At 37.9% G+C, this 16792-nt stretch overlaps 1 protein-coding gene across 1 annotated transcript in view; it reads right to left on the bottom strand.

Annotated features, from left to right (window-relative positions):
• LEKR1 (leucine, glutamate and lysine rich 1) overlaps positions 1-16792 on the bottom strand; it is a 429075-nt gene that overhangs the window by 256513 nt on the left and 155770 nt on the right. The window contains 3 exon segments of the mRNA XM_055081297.1: positions 5499-5538; positions 9631-9720; positions 14511-16509. Coding sequence (XP_054937272.1) covers positions 5499-5538; positions 9631-9720; positions 14511-14593 — 213 coding nt within the window. The 5' untranslated portion in view covers positions 14594-16509.

The following is a 16792-nucleotide window of genomic DNA, read 5'->3' as shown; positions in this document are numbered from 1 at the left end:
ATATTGATAAGGGGTTAATAATCAAAATATAAACAGCTCACACAACTCAATATCAAAAAAACCCCAAATAACTCAATTTAAAAATGGACACAAGCCTTGAATAAACCTTTTCCCATGGACAACAGGCACATGAAAAGATGCTCAACATTGTTAACCATTAGAGAAATGCAAATAAAAAACCACAAGGAGATATCATCTCACACCTGTCAGAATGGCTGTCATCAAAAAAGAACCCAACAGGGGTGGCGCAGTAGTTGGGAGTCCACCTGCCAATGCAGGGGACACAGGTTTGTGCCCCGGTCCGGGAGGATCCCGCATGCTGCGGAGCAGCTGAGCCTGTGAGCCATGGCCACTGAGCCTGCGCGTCCGGAGCCTGTGCTCCGCAACAGGAGAGGCCACAGCAGTGAGAGGCCCGTGTACCACAAAAAAAAAAGAACTCAACAAATGTGGGCGAGGATGCAGAGAAGAAAAAAACCCTCATACACTGTTGGTGGGAATGTAAATTGGTGCAGCCACTGTGGCAAACGGTATGGAAGTTTCTCAAAAAAAACTAAAATTAGAACTACCACATGATCTAGCAATTCCACTCCTGGGTGCATATCCAAAAAAAATGAAAACACTAATTCAAAAAGATACATGCACCCCAACGTTCATAGCAGCATTACTTACAATAGCCACAAGATATGGAAACAACTTAAGTGTCCATCAACAGATGAATGGATAAAGAAGATGTGAATGGAATACTACTCAGCCTTTAAAAAGAATGAAATTTCGCCATCTGCAACGACATGGATGGACTTGGCAGGTATTATGCTAAGTGAAATAAGTCAGGCAAAGACAAATATTGTATGATATCACTTATATGAGGAATCTAAAAAATACAACAAACTAGTGAATATACCAAAAAGGAAAAATAATCACAGATAAAGAGAACAATCCAGTGGTTACCAGTGGGTAGAGGGAAAGGAAGACAGGCAAGATAGAGGTAGGGGATTAAGAGGTACAAACTATTATGTATAAAATAAATAAGCCACAAGGATATATTATACAGCACAGGGAATACAGCCAATGTTTTACAGTAACTGTAAATGGAGTATAACCTCTAAAAATTGTGAATCTGTTGTACACCTGAAATTATATAATTTTGTACATTGACTATACCTCAATAAAAAAATTTTTTTTTAACTAATGACAACATCAATGCTAAAGATGCAGAGAAACTGGATCACTCATACACTGCTGGTGAGGATGTAAAATGTTATAGCCCTCTGGAAAAGTTTGGCAGTGTTTTAGAAAACTAAACATGGAACTACCAAACAACCTAGCAATTGTACTTGGGCATTTATCACAGGAAAATAAAAACATATGTTCACATAAAAACCAATACACGAATATTTATGGCAGCTTTATGCATAATAGCCAAAAACTGGAAAAAACTCAGATGTTCTTCAACAGGTTAAACAAATTGTACTACATTCATACCATGGAATGCTACTCAGCAATAAAAAGGAATAAACTACAGATAAACACAACAACAACATGTATAAAACTCCAGAGAATTACAGCTGAGAGAAAAAAGTAATCTCAAAGACTACATATTGCATGACTCCATTTTTATAACATTCTTGAAATGACAAAATTATTGGAGACCTGATCAATGGTTCCCAGGGGTCATGAATTGGAAGAGGGAGAGTGGAGGTGTGTAAAAGGGGAGGCTGAGGTGAATGCAGCTATAAAAGGGTAACATGAGGAATCTTTGTTGTGACAGAATCCTTAACTGTGTAAATGTTGATATCCTGGTTGTGATATTGTAGTATAGTTTTTCCAGGTGTTACCAATGGAGGAAGCTGGGGAAAGGGTACATGAGATCTCTTGGTATCATTCCTCACAACTGCTTGTGAGTCTACAATGATCTCAAAATTAAAAGTTTGATTTAAAAATAATAAAACATTGCAGGAGACTTTAACACCCCACTTTTCATCAAAGGATAGATCATCCAGAGAATCAACAAGGAAACACAGGCCTTAAATGATACATTAAACCAGATGGCCTTAATTGATATCTATAGAGCATTCCATCCAAAAGCAGCAGAATACACATTCTTCTCAAGTGCACACAGAACATTCTCCAAGACTGACCACATGCTGGGCCACAAAGCAGGCCTTGGTAAATCTAAGAAAATTGAAATCATATCAAGCACCTTTTCCAACCACAACACTATGAGATTAGGAATAAATTACAAGAAAAAAACACTGTAAAAAACACAAACACGTGGAGGCTAAACAATATGCTACTAAACAACCAATGGATCACTGAAGAAATCAAAGAGGAAATAAAAAATTACCTAGAGACAAATGAAAATGAAAGCACAACGATCCAAAACCTATGGGATACAGCAAAAGTAGTTCTAAGAGGGAAGTTTATAGCAATAAAATCTTACCTCAGGAAACAAGAAAAATCTCAAAAAACGACCTAACCTTAACACCTGAAGCAATGAGAGAAAGAAGAAGAAACAAAACCTAAAGTCAGTAGAAGGAAAGAAATCATAAAGATCAGAGCAGAAATAAATGAAATAGAGACAAAGAAAACAACAACAAAGATCAATGAAACTAAAAGCTGGTTCTTTGAAAAGATAAACAAAATGATAAACCTTTAGCAAGACTCATCAAGAAAAAAAAGGGAGAGGACTCAAATCAGTAAAATTAGAAAGGAAAAAGGAGAAGTTACAACCGACACCACAGAAATAAAAAGTATCATAAGAAACTACAAGCAACTGTATGCAAATAAAATGGACAACCTGGAAGAAACAGACAAATTCTTAGAAAGGTACAAGCTCCCAAGACTGAACCAGGAAGAAATAGAAAATATGAAGAGACCAATCACAATTAATGAAATTAAAACTGTGATTAAAAAACTCCCAACAAACAAAAGTCCAGGACCTGATGGCTTCACAGGTGAATTCTATCAAATATTTAGAGAAGAGCTAACAACTAGCCTTCTGAAACCATTCCAAAAAACTATAGAGAAAGGAACACTCCCATACTCATTCTATGAGGCCACCATCACCCTGATTACAAAACCAGACAAAGATACCACAAAAAAAGAAATTACAGGCCAATATCACTCATGAACATAGATGCAAAAATCCTCAACAAAATACTAGCAATCTGAATCCAACAATACATTAAAAAGATCATACACCATGATCAAGTGGGATTTATCCCAGGGGTGGAAGGACTTTTCAATATCTGCAAATCATCAGTGTGATACACCACTGTAACAAATTGAAGAATAAACACCATATGATCATCTCAATTGATGCCGAAAAGGCTTCTGACAAAATTGAACACCCATTTATGATAAAAACTCTCCAGAAAGTGGGCATAAAGGGAACATACCTTAAAATAAAGGCCATATATGACAAACCTACAGCTAACATCATAGTCAACAGTGAAAAGCTGAAAACATTTCCTCTAAGATCAGGAACAAGACAAGGATGTCCACTCTTGTCACTATTATTCAACAGTTTTGGAAGTCCTAGCCATGGCAAACAGAGAAGAAAAAGAAATAAAAGGAATCCAAATTAGAAAAGAAGTTAAACTGTCACTATTTGCATATGACATGATACTATACATAGAAAATCCTAAAGATGCTACCAGAAAACTACTAGAGCTCATCAATGAATCTGGTAAAGTTGCAGTTACAAAATTAATACACAGAAATGTTGCATTCCTATACACTAACAATGAAAGATCAGAAAGAGAAACTCAAGAAACAATCCCATTTACCATCGTATCAAAAAGAATAAAATACCAAGGAATAAAGCTACCTAAGGGAGACAAAAGACCTGTATTCAGAAAACTATAACAATATAAGATGCTGATTAAAGAAATCGAAGATGACACAAACAGATGGAAAGATATACCATGTTCTTGGATTGGAAGAATCAATACTGTCAAAATGACTATACTACCCAAGCCAATCTACAGATTCAATGCAATCCCTACCAAATTACCAATGGCATTTTTCACAGAACTAGAACAAAAAAAATCTTAAAATTTGTATGGAGAAATGAAAGACCCCAAATAGCCAAAGCAATCTTGAGAAAGAAAAATGGAGCTGGAGGAATCAGGATCCCTAACTTCAGGCTATACTACAAAGCTATAGTCATCAAAACAGTATGGTACTGGCACAAAAATAGAAATATAGATCAGTGGAACAGGACAGAACACCAAGAAACAAACCGCTGAACCTATGGTCAATTAATCTGCAACAAAGGAGGCAAGACTATACAATGGAGGAAAGACAGTCTCTTCAATAAATGGTGCTGGGAAAACTAGATAGCCACATGTAAAAAAATGAAATTAGAACATTCTTTAACACCATACATATAAATAAACTCTAAATGGCTTAAAGACCTAAATGTGAGACTGGAGATTATAAAACTCTTAGAGGAGAACATAGGCAGAACACTCTCTGACATAAATCACAGCAATATCTTTTTCGATCCATCTCCCAGAATAATGGAAATAAAAATAAACAAATGGGACCTAATTAAACTCAAAAGCTTTTGTACAGCAAAGGAAATCATAAACAAAACAAAAAGAAAACCCACAGAATGGGAGAAAATATTTGCAAATGATGTGACTGACAAGGGATTAGTCTTCAAAATTTACAAACAGCTCATGCAGCTTAATATTATCAAAACAAACAACCCAATCAAAAAATGGGCAGAAGACCTAAATAGACATTTCTCCGAAGAAGACATACAGATGGCCAAGAAGCACATGAAAAGATGTTCAACATCACTAATTATTAGAGGAATGCAAATCAAAACAACAAGATATCCCCTCACATCAGTCAAAATGGCTATCATCAAAAAATTCACAAACAACAAATGCTGGAGAGGGTTTGGAGAGAAGGGAACCCTCCTACACTGTTGGTGGGAATGTAAGTTGGTACAACCACTATGGAGAACAGTATGGAGGTTCCTTAAAAAACTAAAAATAGAGCTACCATATGATCCTGCAATCCCACCCCTGGGCAAATATCTGGAGAAAAACATGGTTCTAAAGGATACACGCACGCCAATGTTCACTGAAGCACTGTTTACAATAGCCAAGACATGGAAGCAACCTAAATGTCCATTGACAGAGGGATGGATAAAGAAGATGTGGTACATATATACAATGGAATATTATTCAGCCATTAAAAAGAATGAAATAATTCCCTTTGCAGCAACATGGATGGACCTAGAGATCGTCATACTGAGCAAAGTAAGTCAGGCAGAGAAAGCAAGATATGTTATATCGGTTATATGCAGAATCTAAAAAGAAATGATACAAACAAACTTATTTACAAAACAGACACAGACTCACAGACTTAGAGAAGAACTTTTGGTTACCAGTGGGGAAGGTTAGGGGGAAGGGATAGTTAGGGAGTGTGGGATTGACATGTACACACTGCTATATTTAAAATGGATAACAACAAGGACTTACTGTATAACACAGGGAACTCTGTTCAGTATTATGTAACAACCTAAATGGGAAAAGAATTTGAAAAAGAATAGATACATGTATCACTGAAAAAAAAAATAATGTTGACAATAAAGATAATGGTTTAAGGCTATATGTATATATATATATGTAAATCTGGGACTAAAATACCAGAGATTAATCCATAAAGAAATTTTATTGAGCAATTTTAAGAAATGTTGTTTTCATACACAAATTATACATGACACACCTATGTTTCTTTTGTCATTAGCTTCAGAAGCACAATTACTTAAAAAGACAACACATATACCCGCACACACATACACACATCACTACTTTTCCAGGATGCTAGCGATAATGTTTCTAAGACAACTTTCCCTTTTTTCTCTACTTTAACTGAACACAAAATCTGACCCTAGCCACAGTGGCCCAAAATGACCTGGAAAATTAAGTTTATTTTTTCTGGCAATGACAATCTGTGCTTGGAAATATAAAACTGTTATTCTGAATAAATTTCAAAGTTCCAAAGTACTAAAATTACTTTACTGAAACAGGACAAAATGAGCTGTTACTGGTAGGGAAAGGGATTGTTATCCCAGAAAGAACAGTGTGCTCTCCAGCCCTTGCACTGCCACTTCTGTTTTGTAAAATAAATAACTGCAGTCTCTTTATTTTACTTTGTGTCCTGTGGTAATAAATATCTCCTGAAGCTAAAATCCTATTACAAGTGCTCATTTTGTCACCATTTAAAAAAACAAGAGATCAGTTCTACTTTTGCAAAATAACTGATTTTTCCACTGATTTGTTGAGGTTGTTCTGACTTCTGTGTATGTCTTCTAGCAAAAACAGCAAAAAAGAAAGTTATTCATTGCTTTTTTTCTAAAAAGAGGAGTCCATATGTCTCTGAGATAGGTGGACATTCAAGAGCGGAAGAAATATAGAATTATTACTTTGCTGATCTATAAATGTTGTTTTAGTTTTAAAGTGTGGCAATAAAATCCCAAACACAGAACTCTACTATCATTACAGGTACATTCTGCTTTCAGAATGCTAGATGAAAATTCTAGCAAAGCTACTGCTTATCGGAGGTTAGAGACAGGTAGGAGTCAGCTCAGTCTAGAGAGTAGATTTACAGATATGATCTAAGTACATATAGAAGTAAGCTGTGGAGTCTAGCAGCAAAGGGGATAAGTATGGTCTTGCCGTCCAGCCCATGGGCCTGTTTTACATTTTCTGCCAGTTGGGGAAATGGGAACCTGAAACATGTTTTATGCTCAATCAGAAATTGTGATAAAAAGCAAAAAGATTAGGGAGTGATAGATAGTCAAAAGATTATCTTATTCTTTCTTCCCTAAGATTCCCTAAGATGAGACCGGGCTGGGAAGGGGGCAGCATGATTTAACAATCTTGGCTTTCTAATCAGGCAACGGACTCTCTAACTAGAGCTTATTATCATCAGCATTCTTCTCCACACTTTTCCTTTGGTGGCCATCTCCCCCCGCCCCCCACAAACACATTTACTTTTTCTTGCAACTCTTTCTACTGCTACCTATTTTACTATTAGTAGTACAGTGTAGTACAGCCATTTTCATTTCCTTTATCACATATCTTTCATGTATTTCATCAACCATCCCATTTCCATATCATACAGCAAAAGTACAGAAAGAAATAAAGAGGAAAGACTCCCCTTACGTTCCCTTCCTTGATTTCTACACTAACCTTCCTTGACTACACACAGAAAAAAAGGAAACACAGCAGGGCCTTCTCTAGAAAGAATAGCCAGCATAAAAACTAACATAAAAAGTTAACAAAAGAACAAGAAAAAAAAAAAAAAAGCCTTTGAAAGACCTCTCTGTCACTGTACACTGATCCACCCATCTCATGTCTTTTTCTATCCAATAAAGAACTGTAGCACAATTTCCAAGCCATTATGAAACACAAAGATTTGTTTTATCTTAATAATGAAATGGTTGTAATCTGAAGTACTCCTATTACTATTATAAGCTATATATCTATCTAACATGATTGTGTATAGAATGATGTACACAAGCTGACTAAATAGATATACTGGCTGATCACTAGACAATTTAACCAGTTACATTATGGACAATCTAGAGGAATCAAATATAGGTAAGAAGTTATGGAAAACAAGTAACTGACATGCTCAGACCAAGCTTTAATAGGCTGTGGGATGCCTGTACATATTTTTGGTTGCTTTATCATCAAGTACCCAAAACAGTGTCTGGCACATTATAGGCACTTGATAAATATTTGTTGTACAAATGTATCTAACTTAGGTCTGAAAAAGTGCAAAGCTGCACTTTATACTCTAAACATTTAGCAGGCCAAGGGCTACTATCAGCTCACTTGTCCAGGACCTTAGGCAACTGATGGCCTCCTCACCTCTCTGCACTATATGGACAGCTGCCTGCCATTCAAGCTTTAAGAATATAACCATATTTATAAAATGCTTGGTTTTTGCATTTTTAAACAATTTACTTAAACATTAAAAAAAAAACGCATTCTTCAAGTCATAAAAACTCTGTTAAAATAAATACATACTCTTTCACGCATTTGAAACACTTACGTTGTTAAACATTCTCTAACCTGGCCAGTTTCTTCTCACCAGTAAGCTTTTGTTCTCTAGGCCCAGAATGCCCTATTCCCTGTCTGTCTCTAGAAATATTTAGCTTTCAAGGGCCAATTCCAGTTCTATCTCCTGCATAAAGATCCTCCCTTGACCATCCTAATCTAATACTCAGGGATTCCTCTCCCCACCTTCTCCATTTTCAGAGAAGATATTATCTTATGTGACATTTAAATCAAACACTATCTTTTAGAGGGTTTTTTTTTTCATGTCATTATATATCTGCTTCCTGACAGATGACTGGTATCTGATTATGGGTATTGTTTCTTGCAGATTGTTTTGTTTTGTTTCTTTTAATCTCTACCACACCAGGCTAGTATACGGAAGTAACTCAGTTGAGGGAGAGATAGGACACTCCATGTCTTCAAACACATCTAGGCACCATTTCTCAGGTAAGAATAGCAGAGCTGAGTTCCCTCTGTGCTTACTCTCATACTTAAAAGGTGAAGCAAATTAAATGCAATGGTTTAAAAGGTCTTTTCTGGTAACTGGACTTCCCTTCCAGTTCCTGCTAGATTGCCATTTACATAAATTTAAAGAACATGCAGTAGAAGAAAGCATCAAGTTAAATCAATGGCATGATTAATGTTAACAGGCAGCCCAAAACAACATGCACAAAGGATAAAAGCATATCCGAGAGCTGACTGCAATTTTTAATTAAAAACTAACGACTGGTGATTAATTAAGAGCTGACTATAGATTTACTTTAAAAACTGAATGATTAATGACAGTTAAGGTTTGAGGTTTTAATTCATAATTTGTCAGTTTCAAAGAGATATATTTTTAATTATGCTGTTAGCAATGTATGCATTGCCAAACTAAACATGGGAGAAATGATTTTGCCTGAGGACAGCTATAAATTAACAGGGAGGAAAGTATCATAGCAATGGTGAAAAAGAATTGTTAACCAGATTAAATGAGTTGATATCTATGTAAGGCCTTAAAACACAGTAAAATAAAAATTAAGGTGAAACTGAAATAGACCCTTAAAGAGAGACACACTTAAAATTTTTGCATCATAAAAGGTTACAAACTAATTATAATTTCTGTGGTGGTTTACTACTAATTATTTGTTTTGCAAATATAGAATAAATATCACTTAAAATTTTAAACAGACCCATTTATGTCAGTTGGTTTTTATTTTTTTAATTAGTTTTTGTTTGTTTGTTTTCTGAAAAGCTGCTAGAAAAATATCTAAATATAGTATTTGGCCATTGCTGGAGCCCTCTTTTCACAAGAGATCCACAAACACCTGGTCAAATACCATGCCAGAATTATATATCTGTCTTCTTTCACAGGTCGAACATTCTTTGCACTGAATTGAATTCTACAGTTTTGACCATTACAATTATTCCTTTCCCTACCCCACCAATTCACTGCAGATCCTCTGACTAAAATAAATATAAAACCTCTGAATTCATTCTCCCATGTTTAGAATTATCTGTTAAAATGCTCCTAATGTTGTGCTGTAATAACGTAATATCATACCTTTTGGATTTCTTCAGGTAATGCATGCATGGGAATGTGATGATCCATAATTTCTCAAGATATACTGAGGGAGCTCTGAAGTAAAATAATCTAAAAACATTGATGGTGATAGTCAGAATTAAAACAATGTGCAGAAAATTCAAATTAAAAGAAATAAATTCCTAGGAGTATTTGGGGATCAATGGTGATAAGTGTTTCAACAGATGTTTGTTTCATCAACTCAATGTTAAAAGGTACAAATGGGTTTTTTTCAGTTAGTTATGAGGCCAATAGAACAGGAAAGACCTCGAGAGAGACTACTGAGTTAGAAATAATACTTTCTCTCTTTGGAACTTTATAGTCTAATTGTAACTTCTGTGGTGGTTTACTACTAGTTATTTGCTTTGCAAATACAGAATAAGGATAACAAAATTTTAAACAGATCAATTTATTTCATTTAAAATAAAGTTTTTTTTCTGAAAAGCTGCTAGAAAAAATATCTAAATAGAGTATTTTAGTTCAGCAGATAAGAAAAGCAATTGTGACATGAATGCTGGTTTAAATGATGAAGTACAGAAAAAGATATTTAGAGTTATCAGGTTAAATATGATATGCAGGCACTGAACAGAAGAGTCATCAAAGCGTGAGAAGCCAAGTGCCAATTTTACCACAGATGGACATTTATATAATTTTTATGCAGATGTTTTACTTTTAGTAGATTTTCATTTTCTAATAAAACAATTCAATACAAAACTCTATCACTACTTTCATAAAACCACACAAGATGAATGAAGGGGCACTTTGGGTTCTTTTTTTAAAATCTTTCCCAAATATGGAGAAAGAATAGACAGTCCAGTTTCAGGAGTGAGAGATACGTATATACAGAAAGAGAGAGAGAGAGAGACAGAGGAGTAGTGAAGGGGGACAGCAGAGTAAGATGATACAGGCACAATTCCATAGCAGAAAAGAAGGCCTGAGGGCCAGGAGTTGTAGACAAGGAACAATCTAGAAGTTCAGGGAAAAAAATGTCTTATCTTTCTCATGGGAGTAGGGAATTAGTGAAGGCTGCCTGAGGTGGTTTACTTTTGATCAGGACAAGATTTTGACAAAGAGAGACTGAAGAGGCATAGTACTCTATTAGAGACAGTAACCCCAGCAACATAGCAAGGTGCCAGGAAAATTGTAGTTGACAAAAATTCCTGTAGAGGCAGTATTTTTTTAAATTGTGCGAGTATTGGTGGAAGAGAGCATTTCCCATCCCCTCTGGTAGCACAGAGTTCCACGTTTTAATGAGCTGCTGTTTAAAACAAATAGCTAATGGGCTGTCTTCTGACATCAACATAATGTGTTTATGCGTGCGGGGATGGGGGGTAAAGTTAACTGACGTAGTTAACATAGGCCCACATGGCCAAGTACATAATCATCTGATGTTTGGCAGACTGTCATGGTGATGTGGCAAGAGCTCATTCCTCACAGAAAGCTCATTATTCTCATTTCTGCCATTTTACAATGGGCTCACCATCGGTAAAATAAGATGGCATCATCTTAATTAAACTCTATTGGGAGCAGAATTTTTCCTAAAATTACCAACTAAATCTCATTTTTAAATTTCACGCATAAATTCAATTGAGAGCATGGATCTAGAGACACTATAAACAAGGTATAGTGGAACAGTATCGTTATTCTAAATCTATTCCAATTTTGTGGCCTTACTATACCGAGTGGGAAAAATTGGTAGGTCTGATTATTGAGGAAAAATTAAAAATAAAATATCCTGCCAATCCAGAAAATCTCTCCATGATGCAGAGAGAAAACAATTTTATTACTGAATAAGCATTTAACTAGACTGTGATGTACAGCACAGCTAATCTGCTAATGAGATTACAAAGACGGAAATCCCACTCTTTTTATACAGCCAAACAGATACACTCCATTACATACAATGTTCTCAAGATAAATGATAACTTGTCCTCAACACAGCTTGCTATACTCTTTCATAGTTTGTTTTAAATTCAACTGGTAATTGAAGTAGCCACCTGTGCTAGCTAAGAGCATTTGTTCTAAGGAATACATATCTCTATGACAAAGCAGGTGGTTACTAGAAGTACGAAACTCTCAAGGTAATATGGAGATAGGGGCCTTATCTTCCTTGATGTTTACATTTTAAAGAAATGGCTCCCAGGTGTTCCAGAAGAATATTCTGGGTCTTTAAAATATGTGCATACATACTAAAGGAATATAGGAAGCCCTCACAAATAAGAGGTTTCCCAAGAAAGGGAGGCGAGAGGTCTCTTTCCCTTTAGGCAAGAGGGAAATTTTTTAATTTTTAATTTGCTCTTGCATTGTTTTACGTTTTTTATCAAAAGAGACCCTTTTTATTCTCTCACATTACACACTTTGTAGACTGCCCTTAGACAGGAGGTGAGGTGATAACCGGCAGCAGCCGCGTAGGTATTTGTGAACCTCCTCTCTGACAGGATCAGGAGGCAGATGTCAAAAATACAGACACGTCCCCGATTGCTCACTTCCGATTCCCTTCCTGACACCAGTGTCACGTTGGGCCATTAACTCACGTTCGGCTCTCAGGCCCTTCCCTAAAGAACTATTCCCTTGGTGTGAATCACCCACAGATGAGTAGGTCAGGGTCAGGTGAAGCGGAAGTTCACGTCCTAAGACTTTTCTAAAGCGGCGGGATTTTCCAAACAGAAACCAACTGCAAGTCCAGCCAAAACGGCTGCAAGTGTTTTGAAATCTGTCCCTTTCTAACCCCGTTCCATCGGGACCTGCGGTGGCAGGAAGAGGAGAAGGAGGAGGAGGAGGGTGCGGGGTGAGGCCGAGCCGCGCACTCGCGGGGAGAAGAGGGCGTCGGGCCCGGCGGGCTTGCGGTGACACGGCAGGGGCTGCAGCTGGGGTCAGAGGTTAGGCGCCGGGCCCATCCCCTGGGCGCGAGACCAAGGCTCGGCTTTCCGGCCCCCTCCCCGGGAGCCAGCACGCCTCCGCTCCGGAACTGCGCCCGGGGACCGGGTCATCCCAGGGCTCAAGGAAGCCTTCCATTGTCTCTCACCTAGACTTCAATTCTACCGGGTGCGAAACGGCTTTCCCGGTCTCCCAGGAGACCGTGCTGCACGTCGGCCTGACGTCAGGGCGCGATGACGTCACGCCCACGCTGCTCCCCAACGCAGAAGCGGGACTCCCGGGCGCTGCCCGGGGTCCCAAGTGCTGCGCGGAAGCGGGAAATCTCGTAGCGGGGCTCGGAGAAAGGGCTGTGCTTACGCTGGGGGCTGTGAGAGGGAGGCAATGGGTGAGAAGGGCGAGGCAGGGGAGGGCGGGCTGGAGTCGTGGGGGCGACTGCTGGGATGGAGTGAGACATTCCCAGCCATGCAGCGGGTTGGAGAGACGCTGGATGAGGTGGAGGCCAAAGTCCGTCTACCTCTCACGTCAGGCCCCAGGGTCCTTGTGGCTGACGCAGCAGTGGGCAATTATTGTTCTTGAGCGGAAAGAAGAGAGATGCCTGTAGAGGTCATAGGTGTAAAGGGAAGCTCTGGTCTCAGTCATTGCAGGGAGAGCAAGTTAATTGGGAAGGTGTTAGTAAAATTTTCATACTAGTCCAAAAGTAGTCAAGATGAAGGGCTTAGTTCAAAAGATATCTTGAGACCCGCTAGTCCACAATTTATAGAAGGCTGCCCACCCTTACATGTGACTTATTTTCCTTTCTTCGTTCAAAAGAAAGTGTTTATGGATGACCTACTACGTAATAAGCAACTGCATACCAGGCTGGGGTGATGCTGAGTGACTGAATCCTTGCAGGGAACTCGTTCATAGTCCAGATCTCTCCTTTGAGGATTTTATGAGGTCCGAAATGCAGCTCTTCCAAGAAATAGAACATTCCCAGCTTGCTAGCCGGGTAAGAGACTTACTACTATTGAATGAAATAAGGTTGAGTAAATACAAAGAAAATACAAAATACACTTAACCTGATTGATATTTTTGCCCCAACGCCTACCAGTGACTGTTTCCACTCCCTAAAAGAGAGCATCTTTCTTCATTTGGAAAAGATAAGCAATAATTAGAGGATGGAAGAGAGGATTAAGGGAAGCAGAGGACAGTCAATGAAGTGGTCAAGTACAGCATGTTTATGAGAAATGCAAAGAACTTTCAGAGCTGTTCATCCTCAGCACGTTTCTTTGAGGGACAATGAAGTAGGACTGTTCTCATTTTGTAACAATGGGGGTTTAGGTTAGGGGGTTTAGCATCCAGATCCATGGAGTGCTTTATCTGGAACAGGAATTGCACACCTAAAGCAAGATCACTCTTCTGAGGCTAGTTTGGCTATTGTATGATTATTAGCATTAATAATATTTATTGAGTACTTTGTATATATGATAAGGAAACACTTTAAGGATGGGAGAAGATCCAGCTGCAAGGCTGTAATTCATTGTGTGGTCTCATTTCACTTGTGCTTATTCACCTCTACAGTGACATTGAGACCGATTTTCCTTCCACTGTAAATGTCCCTTAGACCTTCACACTGTCCAATAAGATAGGCACATGTGACTACTTAATTTGGTTAAAATGAAATAAAATTTCAAATTCCATTCCTTTATTGCACTAGCCACATTTCAAGTCCTCAGTAGTCACATGTTGCTACCACAGGAGACAGCACATATATACAACATTTTCATCATCAAAGAAAGTTCTGCTGAACACTGGTAGACCCAGTAAGAATTTACAGGATAAACAGAGTTGATAAATTGTGAAGAATAGATCTTGTTAAAAGAGCAGCAGTGAAAAGTTGTATCCCTGAACACCACAGACCCACCCCTACCCTCACTCCATATAAGGAACCAGCTCACCCCCCACACCCCCTCCACCCCACCCCCGCAGGGAGCAAGCAAGAGAACCTGTTGTTTTCGCTCCCTAGTGCTGCAGCAGGATTCCCAGTAAAGCCTTGCCTGGAAGGAAAAAAAAAAAAAAAGATAAACATGAAGAGTTGTAACAAGGTTTTACAAAACAGGTTTTTTAAAAAGTTAAAAAAAAAAAAAAAGTAATCCAAAAAGCCTCTTCCCTTTGTTGGTGTGTGTTTTTTCTTGACTCTTGGTTGTTCTCAGTCTCTCCCTTTACCTCTCCGGGTTTTTTTTCCTTGTCCCTTTTGTTTTTCCAGTCCTTTTGCCCACCCCATTACTGGCCATACTGGAACTGAAGTAGAATTTAAAGCATTTCCATCATTGGACATACTGAATAAAGTTTTGTTTTATCCTCTTCTTAAATTTTAAACCAGTTAAGTTTCACTTTTTATTGTGACTTTTAAAAATAATCAGTAAGAACCAAATTGAGTTCCTTTTAACCTCTTCTGTGACCCTTTTTATTATTTTTCTCCTGTGGGTCAATGACCCCTGAGAGGAAAAAAAAAAAATACTCCCTAGTTTTGGAAGTAGAGTCTCTGTAAAGTGATAAACTAGGGCTTTCCACATGGTCCGCACACCTTTGTGTTGTAGCATTAACATTTGTGAGAACACAGTGTCTACACTTCTGTTATGAATTTGAATTTACCTAAGATATTTATCCAGCAAGGCACTGTCATTCATCCCATTCATTCTGGTAATATTATGCCCCACCCCTGTCCCCACATGAAAAGCATTTGGGAGAATAGGTACTTTGTCTGCAAGTCTGATACAAAGACCAGGAAGTCTACCCAAGATGACTTATTTTAAAGTGAGCTCAAAACTGTACAAAGGGAGCATGACAAAATTACAGTTAGCCCAACTTTATTTTTATCCTGTGAATCAGAACACAGTACAACACAACACGGAGATCCTCAAAAGTTTGAAAAAAATCGTTGCAGACGGGCTTCCCAGATTGGAAGCAACAATGGCTTTCACTGCTATTTCTGGGTTCCATCCAATGCAAGTGCAGAATTTTTTAAAAGCTAACATTTACTAGGCTCTTTCCTGGCATTTCATACACAATGTCTCATTCATGGAGAATCCTTCCAAACATAACTCAGTCAGATCCTATTTATTGTTTACTCTCACTCAAATGATGGAGGTGGCCAAGGGCATGACCCAACACTTGAGCACTAAAGTATACTTGGACCGAATCTGAGTGTAAGCAGAAGCACCTGGGACTCCGGTATTGGGTTAGCTGACTCTGCCACCCAGCCAGGGGCCTCAGCCTGCTATGGGTGTCACATGTAAATACCCAAGAAGTATTTAATTCTGGAAATGTAACTTTGTGTTATACTTACTTTTTTCATAACTTTTCCCATACAGCTTCATTTTTTTAAAAAAAGTCAGCTACAAGTGACCACCTGCTTTTTGTACTTACCACATTTTATTCCCACCAAAATGTGGATAGGATTTTCTTTTCTGTTTTTTTTAACTGCTAATCAATAGTTAGACTCCTTTGTAAAACTGCTTTGTCTATTTTGAACCCCAAATAACTCTGGTCTAGAGGTGGCTTGAACACAAAATACTATTTGTGGGTTTAGACTGTATATTTTTGAATCCATCACAGGTGCAGTGTAAACTAGAGTACCTAATAAAATAAAGGTCACAATGTTTAAACAGCGCTTCTCTCTAGGAGTTCAAATGTTTTGTCATCTGTGCAGAAATAAATTGTGTACTGAACTCTTTTTAGCCCTGAGAATATGATTATTGAACAAAATTTCCAATGAGACAAGTTAGGCCTTAAAGCAATAAACATCTACTTTCAAATATTAAAAGTCAAGCTCAACAGTGAAACCTTTGATGATCATAAATGTATTCTTTTGTGGCCTGTTCACTATTGGTAAGAGCTTTACCCAAAAATGTACTGTGAGGCTTCCCTGGTGGCGCAGTGGTTGCGCGTCCACCTGCCGATGCAGGGGACACGGGTTCGCGCCCCGGTCCGGGAGGATCCCACCTGTGTACCAAATATAGTTTAATATTTGTCAAATGAATGTTTATTTTTAATTGAGATATAACTGACATATAACATTATATTAGTTCCAGGTATCCAACAGAGTGATTCAATGTTTGTTTATATTGTAAAATAATCACAAGTCTAGTTAACATCCATCACCACACATAGATACAAATTTTTTTTCTTGTGATGAGAGTTTTTAAGATCTAGTCTCTTAGCATCTTTCAAATATAAAATACAGTCACGATGCTGAACATTACATCCCTAGGACTTATTTATTTTC

Source organism: Physeter macrocephalus, chromosome 1 (assembly GCF_002837175.3).
Source record: "Physeter macrocephalus isolate SW-GA chromosome 1, ASM283717v5, whole genome shotgun sequence".
NCBI lineage: Eukaryota > Metazoa > Chordata > Mammalia > Artiodactyla > Physeteridae > Physeter > Physeter macrocephalus.
Note: the sequence above shows the minus strand (reverse complement) of the source record. Positions and strands in the feature narration are given on the sequence as shown.